Raw genomic sequence first — 17,541 nt, forward strand, 5'->3', positions numbered from 1 at the left:
CAGGCTTTGGTATAAATACACTAACTAGTACATAAATCGTCCTGTACCCTACTCACATCCATTCACAGGCCTATTATAAACATGTTAAGAGTCAGGTCAAAATGATGAGAGACATTCGTCATCAACTAACTACCCAGCTTGCACTACACTTGTTTGCCACATTGCTTCTACACTGAGTGAACAAAACATTACGAACACCTGCTCTTTCCATGACATAGACTGACCAAGTGAATCCAGGTGAAAGCTATGATCCCTTATTTATGTCACTTGTTAAATCCACTTCAATCAGTGTAGATGAAGGGGAGGAGACCGGTTAAAGAAGGATTTTTAAGCCTTGAGACAATTGAAACATGGATTGTGTATATGTCCCATTCAGAGGGTGAATGGGCAAGACAAAAGATTTAAGTGCCTTTGAACGAGGTATGTTAGTAGATGCCAGGCGCACCGGTTTGAGTGTGTCAAGAACTGCAACGCTGATGGATTTTTCATGGTCCACCACCCAAAGGACATCTTGCCAATTTGACACAACTGTGGGAAGCATTGGAGTCAAAATAGGCCAGCATCCCTGTGAAACACTTTCGAGGGGGGGGGAACTCAATATTAGGAAGGTGTTTTGTACAATCAGCGTATATTTTAATTCACTTGTAATCAATAAACCAGAGACAGTATGTTTTACTGTAGCATCCCAAATATGAAAACATTTCCTCTCAAATGCAGAATTGATGTGAACTAAGCACACTGAAGACACAAGTTCTGATTCCACTCCATCGACTCTGGATTTAGAGAGAATTATTGAGGAAATCATTCAGCATGTAATATCATCCGTCTGATCTCCTGCCTGATCTCTTTAAACAATGTCTGAGGCTTGGCATGGATTTGCATAGATTTCTGTGTGATCTCTGATGTTACGAAGCATAATGGCAGTTTTATCCACCAACACAGTTTAAATTCTACAAAGTTGTTACTCCTGTGGAAGATTTACTGTCATGATTACCTTTAATCTTGTCAGCTTTCATATGTCTTACTTTCTTACATCGAATCACATCGGAATCAAAACAATTGTTAAATGAGATCTTTTATTGGTCAAAGAGTTAACTCTGCAACTGCAAATCAACGAACAGGTGTTACTTGGACGAAGGAAATGCAGCAGTGTAGACTGAATTATTAAAAAACAAAATGCAGCGGCTAGAAAGTAGTTTGACCCAAAATCCAAGCATTCTTCAATGAGAAAAACAGAACTCAAAACATAATAATACATAAAAAATAGCAGTTAACTCGAAGGTACAAAACACCTCTTCCGCACAACATTCATCATTTTTTGCTGAAGGAGAAAGATCATCTCAGAACTTTGCAAAGAAGCAATCACAAAAATGAGAATGACGCAACTCACTTGGTAACTCGCATGAAAACTCACATGGAAACTCCTCAAACCATTTCCAAAACAGACATACAACTCAGACCTCCCACAGATTCTAAATACCATTTTTCTATTGTATTTGAGCAAACAGAGTGAATTCTTGGTAAGGCTAAACCTGCTCTAGTCTACACCCATTGGAGAGATAGCACATGAACGATAAAGCACAGTAACAATCTATAAAATACAAAACGTGAATATATTATCCATATTTATCCAAAATGAGGACTGGTGAGGGTGTACAGAAGATTTTACAATTCTATAACACAGTCTATGCCTGGATATTCTGGCAGGTTCAGATCGTATTTCTTCTGGATGTCATAAGGCAGGAAGCGTCCCGCCAAGTAGTGCTTCCCCGTGAAACTGGTGGCACATCTCTTTGGTGCCATAAGCGAGATCAGGACGTCTGGGTTGATCCCATCTGAGGTCACCTGGTCAACATCCCAACCTTTAATAAACAGGGAAATGATGATCACCATTTGAATTCCATCTCTATTGATGGGACAACTAACCTTCTGACATCTACTAGCTATGTCACGTGACATAACATCATGGAGAGCGTGAGTATCTCACTTGATCTTCTCCTTTCAACTTTAATCGGCATTTCATATCTTACAGATGAGACACCTGCCAGGTAGCAGCATTCCAGAACAAGTTAAATTCGGACAGGGTGTGATATAATGGCCAAATATTTGTACTACCCTTAGCTATATGCTTTACTATCTCAGTACATCCAGGTTGGCCTCTACAGCTCGGTAGTGTTAAGGATGACTTGAGGTTGATCTGACAAAGGCTATCGCAGCTGCAAATGTGGCCGGTGAATTGTGGAGCACACAGGAGACTGCTGAGGGGAGAATGGCTCATAAAAATGTCTGGAATGGAGTAAATGGAATGGTATCAAACACATGGAAACCATGTGTTTGATGAGTTCGATAGCATTCCATTGACTCTGTTTCAGACATTACTATGAGCCCGTCCTCCCCAATCAAGGTGCCACCAACATCCTGTGTTGGAGCATGTACAGGCTTTTATTTTGTATGGCTTACTTGTGTTTAGCTCAGAGCTAAAATCCTGTTTTGGGCAAATTTCTGTACATTTGTGCAACACTGGTACATGTTGAATGTGCAGCATAGCTTTCAGCCTTACCTGAGGGTATGTCCACACTTACGATGGGGATCTTGACCTGCTTTAGAGTGACTAGGATGCCAGCGTAGGGCTCCTTCACATCTGTGTGGTCAGTCTCTGGCCCCAGGATGGCATCAATCACCATGTTATAGGCATCGTTGATCAACTGCACCTGAACACACAACCATAACTCAAACTCTGATCAACTGCACCTGAACACACAACCATAACACAACCACAACTCAAACTCTGATCAACTGCACCTGAACACACAACCATAACACAACCACAACTCAAACTCTGATCAACTGCACCTGAACACACAACCATAACTCAAACTCTGATATCAACTGCACCTGAACACACAACCATAACACAACCACAACTCAAACTCTGATCAACTGCACCTGAACACACAACCATAACTCAAACTCTGATATCAACTGCACCTGAACACACAACCATAACACAACCACAACTCAAACACTGGTCAGCATCTAGACAAAGCTTTACATTGTTCTCACAGCTCCAGCAAGGTGCACTTTCATAAGTCAGTTACGCTAGCAGATGTCAAGTTTAATTGAAGGATTAATTTGTGTCTATGAAATATATGACACAAATTGATACTTAAACTTGACATCTAACATTTAATGTTTTATAATCCTTTTTTATGTTGCTCACCTCTGTTGGGAGATAGGAGAGGAATGGGATGTCCATCTTTTCACACTGAACTGTGAAATCCTGTTGAATGGTGTGAGGGGTGCGTTTGGGATAGTAGATGGTTGGCTCATACTCCTGTGAGAGAGAGAGAGAAAATACTACTACCGGTCAAAAGTTTGGACACACCTACTCATTCAAGGGTTTTTCTTTATTTTTGCTATTTTCTACATTGTAGAATCATAGTGAAGACTATGAAATGCATTCCTAAAACTATGAAATAACACATATGGAATCATGTAGTAACCAAAAAAGTTTTAAACAAATCAAAACATATTTTATATTTGAGATTCTTCAAATAGCCACCCTTTGCCTTGATGACAGCTTTGCACACTCTTGGCATTCTCTCAACCAGCTTCACCTGGAATGCTTTTCAAACAGTCTTGAAGGAGTTCCCACATATGCTGAGCACTTGTTGGCTGCTTTTCCTTCACTCTGCGGTCCGACTCATCCCAAACCATCTCAATTTGGTTGAGGTCGGGGGATTGTGGAGGCCAGATCAGCTGATGAAGCACTTCATCACTCTCCTTCTTGGTAAAATATCCCTTACACAGCCTGGAGGTGTGTTGGGTCATTGTCCTGTTGAAAAACAAATGATAGTCCCACTAAACCCAAACCAGGGATGGCGTATCGTTGCAGAATGCTGTAGTAGCCATGCTGGTTAAGTGTGCACAAATACACATGCGGAGATCATCCGTTCCCCCACACCGCGTCTCACAAAGACATGACGGTTGGAAGCAAAAATCTCCAATTTGGACTCCAGGCCAAAGGACAAATTTCCACCAGTCTAATGTCCATTGCTTATGTTTCTTGGCCCAAACAAGTCTTTTCTTCTTATTGGTGTCCTTTAGTAGTGGTTTCTTTGCAGTAATTCGACCTCGAAGGCCTGATTCACACAGTCTCCTCTGAACAGTTGATGTTGAGATGTGTCTGTTACTTGAACTCTGTGAAGCATTTATTTGGGCTACAATTTCTGAAACTGGTAACTCTAATGAACTTATCCTCTGCAGCAGAGGTAACTCTGGGTCTTCCATTCCTGTGGCGGTCCTCATGAGAGCCAGTTTCATCATAGCGCTTGATGGTTTTTGTGACTGCACTTGGAGAAACTTTCAAAGGTCTTGAAATTGTCCAGATTGACTGACCTTCATGTCTTAACATAATAATGGACTGTTGTTTCTCTTTCCTTATTTTAAATCAAATCAAATTTTATTCGTCACATGCGCCGAATACAACAGGTGTAGTAGACCTTACAGTGAAATGCTTACTTACGGGCCCTTAACCAACAATGCAGTTTAAAAAAATAAAATAAGAATAAGAAATAAAAATAACAAGTGATTAAAGAGCAGCAGTAAAATAACATTAGCAAGACTATATACAGGTACAGAGTCAATGTGCGAGGCACCGGTTAGTTGAGGTAATATGTACATGTAGGTAGAGTTATTAAAGTGACTATGCATAGAAGCTGTTTAGAAGCCTCTATTCTTGCCATAATATGGACTTGGTCTTTTACCAAATAGGGCTATCTTCTGTATACCCCCCCTAACTTGTCACAACACAACTGATTGGCTCAAACTCATTAAGAAGGAAAGAAATTCCACAAATTAACTTTTAACAAGGCACACCTGTTAATTTAAATGCATTCCTGGTGACTACCTCATGAAGCTCGTTGAGAGAATACCAAGAGTGTGCAAAGATGTCATCAAGGGAAAGAGTGGCTGCTTTGAAGAATCTATATATTTTGATTTGTTTGATACTTTTTTGGTTACTACATGATTCCATGTGTTATTTCATAGTTTTCATGTATTCACGATTATTCTACAATGTAGAAAATCGTAACAATAAAGAAAAACCCTTGAATGAGTAGGTGTTCTAAAACTTTTGACTGGTAGTGTATATGACAATGAAATACACTGTAACCATATAAATCAATACAGGCCCTCTAAGATGACAAGGTGACAATTTAAGAGAGAACATACTTTGCTGTCTGTGTAGATCAGAACTGGACAGACAGCTAGAGACTGACAGGGCTGCCCTCTGATTAGCACAGCGCTATAGGCCTACTGGCCTTCTGTACTCTGGGATGACTAAATTACACCTCCATGATTAATGATTGATGATTAGGGAGAGTGGAAATCCAGACACCTGTGGCTTGTGATGTTAAACGATGGCCAGCCGTGATCCCCACCACTAATGGGCCTTAATCACAGTGATAAGTACCTCATACAAGTACCTTATACAAGTACTTGGGAGTATGGCTAGACGGTTCACTTTCCTTCTCTCAGCAAATATCAAAGCTGCAGGCAAAGGTTAAATCTAGACTTGGTTTCCTCTATCGTAATCGCTCCTCTTTCACCCCAGCTGCTAAACTAACCCTGATTCAGATGACCATCCTTCCCATGCTAGATTACGGAGACGTAATTTATAGATTGGCAGGTAAGGGTGCTCTCGAGCGGCTAGATGCTCTTTACCATTCTGTCATCAGATTTGCCACCAACGCTCCTTATAGCACACATCACTGCACTCTATACTCCTCTGTAAACTGGTCATCTCTGTTATCCCATCACAAGACCCACTGGTTGATGCTTATTTATAAAACCCTCTTAGGCCCATTCCTCCTGATAGAGCTGGTGTAACTGGGTCAGGTTTGTAGATCTCCTTGCTCGCACACACTTTCAGTTCTGCCCACATTTTCTATAGAATTGAGGTCAGGGCTTTTTGATGGCCACTCCAATACCTTAACTTTGTTGTCCTTAAGCCATTTTGCCACATCTTTGGAAGTATGCTTGGGGTCATTGTCCATTTGGAAGACCCATTTGCGACCATATATCCACATAATTTTCCTTCCTCATGAGGCCATCTATTTTGTGAAGTGCACCAGTCCCTCCTGCAGCAAAGCACCCCCAAGGCTGAACCAGACTTGTGGAGGTCTACAATTTTTCTTCTGAGGTCTTGGCTGAATTCTTTTGATTTTCCCATGATGTCAAGCAAAGAGGCACTGAGTTTGAAGGCTGGCCTTGAAATACATCCACAGGTACGCCTCCAATTGACTCAAATTATGTCAATTAGCCTATCAGAAGCTTCTAAAGCCATGACATAATTTTCTGGAATTTTCCAAGCTGTTTAAAGGCACAGTCAACTTAGTGTATGTAAACTTCTGACCCACTGGAATTGTGATACAGTGAATTATAAGTGAAATAATCTGTAAATAATTGTTGGAAAAATTACTTGTGTCATGCACAAAGTAGATGTCCTAACCGACTTGCAAAAGCTACAGTTTGTTAACAAGTAATTTTTGGAGTGGCTGAAAAACAAGTTAATGACTCCAACCTAAGTGTATGCAAACTTTGGACTTCAACAGTATCTTTTTAAATGGTGTATGTGAAAGGGCTTCAGTGTGCTGCTGGTCATGTAAACCAGGCAGTGAGAGGTTCAGGTCCCTCCATCTCTGACTAACTGGCCCTGGTCAGTCAGAGGGAGAAGTGGTCTGTTAAGCCCAGACGTCAGTTTACATGCTCCAACTCGCTCCTGGGAGACATTAAACCAATCAGGCTTCAACCACAGGGGCCAAAGAACATGCAACTGACGTCATCTTTCATAACTGCCGCTAAAGAACTCAGAGAGAGACGACCCTCTAGGGTGGCTGCGACCCCTCAGTGACCCCTTGGTGCCCTGACCTAGAAGAGGTAACAACGTCAACAAGAGACAGACATACCTTGGGGACGGAGGCACCATCAGGACGCTCTCTAGCATCAACAAGCGTCAACTAAGAGGTATGTCAACAGGTTATAGACAGGTCACACGCCTTTTCCTGTTGCTGTTAAGCCTTCCCACCGTTGAACTTCCTCTCCCTGAAGGATGAGCATTCTGAGTAGGCCTTGAAGGAGCGTCTTTCCTGTGGTCACAGTCCGTTGAGATTCACAGTGGTTTGTTTAAACCGTGACACAAAAGCAACATTCAAAGGACATTATGAAATCTGAGACTCATCAGTCGTGATGAACACCTTGACTCTTTCAGACGTCGAGGCCAAGGTGTTTATGTTCAAAAGAAACACGAAAGAACCGCATTATGTTCCCGAAAGAACTGTAGAGCATCATGTGCATCCTCCCTTGCCTGAACAACAGGCTGGACTAATGGTCACAGACATAATCATCCTCAGACAGAATCTGACAAAGATGAGCTTTGACTTGGGGACTGTTTGTCTTTTCCATATGCAATATTTTGGCTCATCATTTATTTAGCTGTGGAAAGCACCACGGATACATGCCAAACATACTGAGACACATGCTAGCTCGGTGAACACTGATGGCTAGCCCAGGACCGCATTTTAGGCAATGCCACTCAGACTGCGCTTCCTAAAATGTATATATTTCTGAATTCCATTCTTTTACATTTGTGTGTATTGTTGTGAATTGTTAGATACTACCGCACTGTTGAAGCTAGGAACACAAGCATTTCGCTTACACCCACAATAATATCTTCTAAATATGTGTATGTGACCAATACCATTTGATTTGTTTATTTGGATCAAAGTTATGTGGAAGTGCTTTATTAATTATTGGAATCCTGGTGTAAAATATATCTGTGTTGACCCCAGGCCCAGTCACTGCCCTGAGAGCTTCACAGACAGTCATCTTACAACTTTAACAGCTGCTGTCAACATGGTTTTAACCTGTTGGGGATAGGGGGCAGTATTGACACGGCTGGATAAAAAACCTACCCGATTTTAATCTGGTTACTACTCCTGCCCAGTAACTAGAATATGCATATAATTATTGGCTTTGGATAGAAAACACCCTAAAGTTTCTAAAACTGTTTGAATGGTGTCTGTGAGTATAACAGAACTCCTATGGCAGGCCAAAACCTGAAAAGATTTCAAGCAGGAAGTGGCCTGTCTGAGAAGTAGTGTTTCATCTTGGCTCTTTTTATTGAAGACTCAGGATTTGTGCAATAACGTGACACTTCCTACGTCTTCCATAGGGTCTCAGAGCCCGGGAAAACGTTGAACGATATCGAGGCAGGCTCTGGCTGAAACACTTTATCGCTTTTGCCAAGTGGCCACTCAGAGTACTATGGGCTTAGGCGCGTGCCCGCTTCGACCGAATGCTTTGTTTTCCTTTGTCTGTTTATCTAAACGCAGATTCCCGGTCGGAATATTATTGCTTTTTTATGAGAAAAATGGCATAAAAATTGATTTTAAACAGCGGTTGACATGCTTCGAAGTATGGTAATGGAATATTTAGAATTCTTTTGTCACGAATTGCGCCATGCTCGTCACCCTTATTTACCCTTTAGGATAGTGTCTAGAACGCACGAACAAAACGCCGCTGTTTGGATATAACGATGGATTATTTTGGACCAAACCAACATTTGTTATTGAATTAGAAGTCCTGGGAGTGCATTCTGACGAAGACAACAAAGGTAAGAACATTTTTCTTATAGTAAATCTGACTTTGATGAGTGCTAAACCTGCTGGGTGTCTAAATAGCTAGCCCTGTGATGCCGGGCTATCTACTGAGAATATTGCAAAATGTGCTTTCACCGAAAAGCTATTTTAAAATCGGACATATCGAGTGCATAGAGGAGTTCTGTATCTATAATTCTTAAAATAATTGTTATGCTTTTTGTGAACGTTAGTAAATTCACCGGCAGTGTTCGGTGGGAATGCTAGTCACATGCTAGTCACATGCTAATGTAAAAAGCTGTTTTTTGATATAAATATGAACTTGATAGAACAAAACATGCATGTATTGTATAACATAATGTCCTAGGGTTGTCATCTGATGAAGATCATCAAAGGTTAGTGCTACATTTAGCTGTGGTTTGGGTTTATGTGACATTATATGATAGCTTGAATAATGGGTGTCTGATTATATTTGGCTCGGTACTCTGCTGACATAATCTAATGTTTTGCTTTCGTTGTAAAGCCTTTTTGAAATCGGACAGTGTGGTTAGATTAACGAGAGTCTTATCTTTAAAATGGTGTAAAATAGTCATCTTTTTGAAAAATTGAAGTAATAGCATATCTAAGGATTTGAATAACGCGCCACAGGATTCAACTGGCTGTTGAGTAGGTGGGACGCATCCCACCTAGCCCATAGAGGTTAATTGGAGATATTGATGCTCCATAAATTTGCCATCTCAGACACATGGTGAAGTTATATAGATACATTCCGTTCTAAGGCAGGAAAACAATAACGCATTTATGGTTTCGACGACATAGAATAAAGAAAGTAGACTTGCCGCACTATATCATAACGTGTAAATCCTTATTCAAATTATGTTTTTAGTTCATGTACTGTTATCGTCTGTAATATTGCAATAAATGTCTTCACACTACAGAACAGCATATCCACAGTCATGCAAACTAAAGTCATGACATCACCAACATTATATCATGGTATGCTACTACTGCCAACTGTAACCAGACAGTATTTTAATGAGGGTAACAATGAAGTGATGTCATCGACATTTTCAATCCCATAATGGATCAATTAATCATTAAGGTCTACTTATAGGAGTTGTAATGAAAATCTCCTAAACCCTTTTACTTTATACTGCAATAAACTCACTGAACCATTTCATTCATTACTAACTATAGTCTGATATTGTCCACATGGCCGTGTGTGTGAGATGGCTGGTGGGTGCATGGCCGGTGCAGTCTTCTGTGGTATACTTACAAATATGCGCAGGTGGCGGGCACACACCAGGCCGATGGAGCCGTTCTGGTCAGGACCACAGACTACCAACACTGTTGGCTGCTTCTTACCCAGGGAGGTCAGAGGAAAGGCCTGGAGGGAGAGAGAGAGTGAGACAAAGACATCACCAGTTAGCCTAGCAGACTCATTGTCCAGGGTACAGGTCATCCAACCCGTGAGGCTGACCCTCCATCACTGTCAAACTCTCTCCTTCGCGTGCCAGGGACGCAATGCCATGGCCAGGGGAAGTGGCACCCAGGTCTGTTTTTAAAGACAGAAAGCCGCAAACTCATTAAACCCAGACAGGAGTGGAAAAAATACCAGAGCCGGACACACTACTTTCCATCAGGCCTGAGCCATGAGTTTTCCCATCGGGCCACTGGCATCTCCCCTCTTTGTTTTACAGGGGCACAGCACATACCCCAGTAAATCCCCTCACACGTCCTTAAGAGAAGCAGCAAAGGTATCCGCCACTATATCCTGCTGGAGTTGGCATGTTAACTTAAGTGGTCCAATCTTCCTCCTCACACCTAAATAGGATCAGTAGGGGAGTGAAACATGTAGTGTTGCTAGCTACATCACAGCTAAGGGTGTCTTACCTTACTTTCCAACAGCTTTACCACACCAAATATGTAGCCTAACCCTAGGTATTTCATATACCGGACCAATTTCAATATGGCCGCTAAAACCGGGACTCTAAATGGAGTGGTACATTACAGTGCAACAAATGGAGCTGTACTCTAATTGCAGTATCTGATTAATACAGACATGAAAGCATTAATTACAGTAATGATGCCGGGAGAAGAGAGACAGCAGCCATTATCTGTAACATAAATGTTCTGTCTAGAAGTAGATACACTCTAAATGAGATGAAAGAAGGATGTTAATGGCGGCATCGAGTCCGTGAGGTGGAAGTATAATTAATGACGGCAGCAGAAGCTACCTTCCGAGCGTAGTGAGATAGGTAAGAACATTTTGCCTAAGTGGCTGAAACAGATGAAACGACTTCCCGGTGTCATTAAGGGTGTAGTAGTGTGTCTCCTGCTGTGCAACAGGGTTTTCATGTGTGTCTCTCGCTGCGCTGATGTGATGACACCCTCTCTGACTTGCTCCCCTGTGGCAAATGCTAACGCTAATTAGCACAGTAGCCCAGTAAGGACCAGCCATCTTTGATAGGAGTGACATTCAAAATCCACATACTGTGAATGCAGTGGAAAACCTGAGTGCCTTTTACAGCAGCATCCTAACTGTATCATCTAATATTTTCTATCTTATCTCACCTTGCTTTAGGATTGGGCCATTAGCGCTAACAAAATGATTAAAGACTAAAGAGAAGGTCATTTCAGTGGATATCTAAAATTCACATCCAGTGGAACAAGCTGGTTGTGCCAGGCTCTGCAGTCCTATCTTCGTACATTTGTGGGCACGCACACACACACACACACACACACACACACACACACACACACACACACACACACACACACACACACACACACACACACACACGAGCAATGGCTATATTGACTCTAAGGTCCCAGAGGCTAAGCCTACTTTTGTTATTTTTTTGTACACTTATTTTACCAGATAAGTCGAGTGAGAACATATTCTCATTAACAGTAACGACCCTGGGAATAGTTGTTTTTAATTAGTTAGCTGGCCGCTAGACCTACCATCTAAACTCGTAGTCAGCATGTTCGAATTACCGACCGGGGTGGGGCCCATTGATCATCCGTTATCATATTAAAAACTGCAAACATTTGCCTCCACCCTATGGCAAAATGTGCATAATTTCAGGAAATTAGCTGTAAAACTGCAAAAAAATAAACCTCTGCCCATGGCAAAATGAGTAGAATTGCATGAAATTAGTTATTATATTTGTGGACCCCATCAAAGTTGCCCATCCCTGCACTATAGGGCCTCTGCTCTCATCCATCTGACACACACACCACACACCACACACACTTGTCCAACCACACACACACCACACATACATGGACCCACACCCACGTGTCACACCACACATACAGCCACAAATACAAAAACCCCAAAATACCATGATATTTTGTATTTTCACAATATCATTTCATTATTTTAAATATTCATAAATTATTGTAATAAAATAAAAAAAGACATCTAAATACTGTTCATATTACAGAGCAGGTGGTAAAGCTTCATATGACACATTTTGCTTTGTAGCATCTACAGATGAAACATTATGGTGCCTGGGTAAGGACAAAATGGCACAAATATTCCAACTTCAATGATGCCTTAAGATACAAATGTCAAATATGTATCAACAATCTTTCCTCCAAAGGACCCTTTTATGGATTACATTTTGTGGAAATCGAAAATATCATGGTCTTTTTTGTTCTAGTTTTGTAAGGAATCACCCAAACATAAACATACAGCCACACACTCCTGATGAAAGCTGAGCGGGATAATCAATGTGTTTTTCAATGGACACGTTGACATATTCAACACATCCTGAGTAGACAGAACAGGGACATAGGGACAGCAGACTCCAGCGTTTACTGCTCCGTGGAACCGGAACATTCTTTGTATCCCCAGGTGCTGAAAGGCTTTTGCCTGCTATCCCTACCCCTAGACTGAACGCAGGCGCTGCACTCACGCCAGATCACAGAGGAACACCGCTGAGATGGACCCTTGATGGGCCCATGTGGTTGATGCCAGGGGGGTTGAGGTCTTTGGACATATATGGGGTGGATTACCCTGTGAGGAGTTCATGTTATCTGGCAAACGCAACCAATGTAGTGAAATCACAAAGCCTTACTACTGCACTTTGATGTCATGCGTGTGGGTGCAGTAGCCCCATGCCGAGCCACGCGCTGTTTGTCTAGCTCCGGTATGTGTGCTGCGGCTGCGTCTGCTCTAGCCATGGACCATTTATCTTTTGGTGATAATGATGGTAGGTGGATGTGGTTGAGGTAATCAGACGCTCTGAGGGGAGCTCTCACTCTTTCTTGGTCTCTCTCTCTTTTTCTCTGATAGGAAAGTGTCTTATGTCTGAAAGCTCAAGGAACATTAATCACACCACACCGGGTTCCTGTGGAGGATACGACTGCAGGGTTAAACCAACCGACTGCAGGGTTAAACCAACCGACTGCAGGGTTAAACCAACCGACTGCAGGGTTAAACCAACCGACTGCAGGGTTAAACCAACCGACTGCAGGGTTAAACCAACCGACCGTCTGATCAAAGTGTTCCTGACACAAAGTGTGTTCCTGACAGCTCCGTATACTGCTGCTGACCACAGGCAGTCTGACTGGGAGAACTAACTTATAGAACGCTCACCACACATTACACAATGAGACAAAAACACACACACACACACACACACACACACACTACATACACAGGTAGGGGTCTGATGTAAGGGGCATATGGACTTGGCAGACTGGCTCCCAGCAGAGGAGCAGATCAGTCTCTCATCAGGCCCAGTAGTGAACAGAGGAACAGAGGCTCTGATGTCCAGGGTTTATGGATCAGAGACACAGTACTGATGAGAGGGACAGTTCTCCCACAACTGTAAGTAAACTTTTTTTTCCAAAAACACAGAACAGAGCAGAACTATGTGTTCTCTAAATCTCTATTCACAGTTCATATGTCGCGAGCTCTTAAAGTTGCATGGTTATGAAATACTATTAGGTGGAACAGCATCAGAGACTGGGAATTGGAGAGAAGGAAGCAAGGAAGGAAGGGAGGGAGGGAGGGAGGGAGGGAGGGAGGGAGGAAGGAAGGAAGGCACGGAGCCTGGTTTCTTCATAGGGAGTTTTTCCTAGCCACCGTGCCTCTACATCTGCATTGCTTGCTGTTTGGGGTTTTAGGCTGGGTTTCTGTATATGCACATTGTGACATCTACTGATGTAAAAAGGGATTTATAAATACATTTGATAGATAGATTAATGAGTAGCCTGAAAAAGGTGGTTCTTGTAGAGAGGAAGGAAAGAGGAGTGGGGGGTAAGGGTGGTACTTAAAGTACCTTGGTGATGGCGATGGCACAGGCATGCCCCCAGATCTCTATCAGCTGCTGCTGGCCAAACTTGTAGTCCCTCAGCAGCTCTGTCTCAATGGCTGCTGTCTCCACTTTACTGTAGGGAAACACAACACAGAGCAATAGCATTAGCATTATCAATCAGATTCAATCAATCGCAATTCAATTATATACTGTGTACGGTAGCACTGTTTATGCATCTCTCAGCAAACTAGACCTAAACCTCAAAAACATATGTTGCCGTGTTGCGTGTTAGATGAAATGCTTGGTTGGGGATTGTCTGATGCCTGAGGTATTTCCTTTGAGTGTAATGACACTACCAAGTTGAAGTTAATGAAGTAGGTATTTATATGGCTCTGAAACAGGTATACAGGTAAGGCTGACAGTTGAAACAGGCTCAGGCCTGAAGTGATGTCATAATTCTGCCATGTGGGCTCATTTAACCAGAGAGAGCTGCTGTGGAAACACAAAGTACACTATTCCATATTACACTAGAGACACCTGGTGGAGAGATAGAGTACTACATCAATACTTTCTCTGAATACAATGGAGAATATTATAATCAAAGCATATAGTATGATAACATACACTGAGTATACCAAACATTAGAAACACTTTCCTAATAATGAGTTGCACCCCCCCTCAATTTGTCAGGGCATGGACTCCACAAGTTGTCGAAAGATTTCCACAGGGATGCTGGCCCATGTTGACTCCAATGCTTCCCACAGTTGTGTCAAGTTGGCTGGATGTCCTTTGGGTGGTGGACCATTATTGATACATACAAGAAACATGAAATTGAAAAAACCCAGCAGCGTTGCAGTTCTTGACACAAACCGGTGCACCTGGCACCTGCTACCATACCCCGTTCATAGACACAAATCTTTTGTCTTGCCTATTCACCCTCTGAATGGCACATACACACAATCCATGTCTCAAGACTTAAAAAATATTATTTAACCTGTCTCCTCCCCTTCATCTACACTGATTGAAGTGGATGTATGTCTGTCATGGTGTATATCATGGAAAGACCAGGTGTTCTTAATGTTTTGTATATTTATGTTGCAGTAGTTTATGTGTCGGGGGGCTAGGGTCAGTCTGTTTATCTGGAGTATTTCTCCTGTCTTATCCAGTGTCCTGTGTGAATTTAAGTATGCTCTCTCTAATTCTTTCTCTCTCTCGGAGGACCTGAGCCCTAGGACCATGCCTCAGGACTACCTGGCATGATGACTTCTTGTTGTCCCCAGTCCACCTGGCCGTGCTGCTGCTCCAGTTTCAACTGTTCTGCCTGCGGCTATGGAACCCTGACCTGTTCACTGTGATTACTATTATTTGACCATGCTGGTCATTTATGAACATTTGAACATCTTGGCCATGTTCTGTTATAATCTCCACCCAGCACAGCCAGAAGAGGACTGGCCACCCCTCATAGCCTGGTTCCTCTCTAGGTTTCTTCCTAGGTTTTGGCCTTTCTAGGGAGTTTTTCCTAGCCACTGTGCTTCTACATCTGCATTGCTAGCTGTTTGGGGTTTTAGGCTGGGTTTCTGTACAGCACTTTGATATATCAGCTGATGTAAGGGCGGCTATAAAAATACATTTGATTTGATGCACACAGTTGTAGAATTTTGCATTTTTCAAACACCTGAAACTGTATTTTCCTGCAATCTAGAGCCATAATCATTATGCTTAATTTAATGTAAAAAAATATGTATATTTTTCTACATACAGTATCTAAGCATACGTCTTGAGCTGTCCTCCTGGCTGGTGGTTCTTTTTTAAAAGAAACTAAATATTCTTCTCTGCATCTCTGCTAAAGTCTTGGTAATTGATTGAAAGGAATGTCTTATTTAGTACATTGCTTGTTTTTTTAAAGTCTACCAACATTGCCAGCAGGCATGCCAGCTAAGATAGACAAGCTAGCTACTCTAACATGATTGATAGCCTGAAATGGCTTCTTGTTATCAGGACATGAGATTGGGAACCTATCTGGCCTAGCTAAAGCCAACTTCATAAAATTGGTTAGTGGTTAGTAGAATTATAGATAAAAAAACACAGCATTATTATTATTTAAATGTAAAAAAACAACAAAAAGAAACTGGACAAATCTGAGGGGGCACATGCCCCTGTGCCCCCTACGGGCATGACGCCTCTGGACTTAATCATCCTCCACTTGTGACTACAGAGGAAAACGGAGCATACAGCGACACTAAAAGGGCCACTGACATCTAAAGCATGTAACAACTTCAGAAAGCTCAACAAGGACTAAGAAGGTTGTCCCTGATGTAAAACCCAATTCAGATATCTTATGATGAAACTCTAACCATATTTCGAGTTCTTATGCAGATGAAACTCACATGTTGAAAGCATTTAAAAACAGTACAACTTAATGCCCTGGCATCACAGGCAACAACCCCACATTCACATCTCGCTTAAACCAATAAACATAATCTTGATTTCACTGTGACTAGTTGAATGCTAAAGGTTGCCCCAGCATTGGGCAAGTGTTCTCTTCTCTTTTGGCTCTAGGATCACTGTGTTAAAACCTACCGCATCCAACGGGGCTTTTGGCATTTAGCTCAGCCAACGGAGCATCACACCTGTCACCCAGGGCTAGCCTGGGGCAGACTTCCTGGCTCGCTGTGACATGATGGTCTTTACAAAGATCACATTAGTTCATTAGGTTGGATGGCTGCTCTCATAATTGGACGATAGTACTTTTACAGTAAGCAATGTAGCCTACAATTCATCCTTGGTCACGCCTGTAGGCCTACATAAAATGTAAAGCTAACCCTGTCACCTTGGCTAGATGTTGCCCGTAAGCACAGATTTAGGATCAGCTAACCCTCCACAACCCTAACCTTAACCAGTACGGTGGGGGGAACATAAAACTGACCTTGGAACTGTGTCTGTCTGGAAAGCATCATCCTACTCCACTGTCTTCTAGACCAGGCCAAATGGCACCCATGTGGAGCCTGCTGGGTCCACATAATTCAATATAACTTATATCTCTATGGCTGGGTCAATAATGAGACAGAAATCCTTGTTCATGTTCCTCCCAAGTCTCCAGCGAACAGATAACACACAGTACCGTAGTCCTTCACTCAAGCACATAAAAGCCCTCGAGGGAAAGGGAGAGATGGATCCAACTTAGGTGCACCAGGGGGGACCATATGTCAGTGAAGGTGCTCTGAAGAGCAGAGGAGGGGAGGGGGTGTTGCACATACGCTTGAGTGGCTGGAGCAGCAGAGACAGTAACAGGCTGGAGAGACCCAGTGTTGCACCCCTTCCTCCCCTGGAGTCTCCATTAATCTCCATGTGTGTGGAGGCCACGGCATCCCTATGGTGTGCCATTGCTCCTCACCACTCAGGCTGTGGCCCAGGGTGCTCAGCTGTGATCACATGCCTGTTAATGAGCCTGTTGACCTCCACAGCCTAGTTGTCCCTGAAGGGTAGCAGACACACACACACAGAGGGGGATACATACACACGCAAGTGAGCACTGCACATACCTTTTCAAACACACATTTACTCGCATGAGCAGATGGCTGCTCGCAAAACACCTCTCCACCACGTCACAC

General features: G+C 42.5%; 1 protein-coding gene across 1 annotated transcript in view; it reads right to left on the minus strand.

Moving 5' to 3' along the window:
• Window positions 1-1,057: 1,057 nt before the first annotated feature.
• Window positions 1,058-17,541, minus strand: part of yjefn3 (YjeF N-terminal domain containing 3) — a 69,139-nt gene continuing 52,655 nt past the window's right edge. Inside the window, exons 2-6 of the mRNA XM_014148772.2 lie at window positions 13,955-14,063; window positions 9,934-10,044; window positions 3,221-3,334; window positions 2,561-2,711; window positions 1,058-1,862 (exon numbers count right to left, since the gene is read on the minus strand). Of these exons, the coding sequence (XP_014004247.1) occupies window positions 1,666-1,862; window positions 2,561-2,711; window positions 3,221-3,334; window positions 9,934-10,044; window positions 13,955-14,063 (682 nt within the window). The 3' untranslated portion in view covers window positions 1,058-1,665. The remainder of the gene's footprint in view (window positions 1,863-2,560; window positions 2,712-3,220; window positions 3,335-9,933; window positions 10,045-13,954; window positions 14,064-17,541) is intronic.

This window comes from Salmo salar, chromosome ssa16, assembly GCF_905237065.1.
Source record: "Salmo salar chromosome ssa16, Ssal_v3.1, whole genome shotgun sequence".
Taxonomy (NCBI): Eukaryota; Metazoa; Chordata; class Actinopteri; order Salmoniformes; family Salmonidae; genus Salmo; species Salmo salar.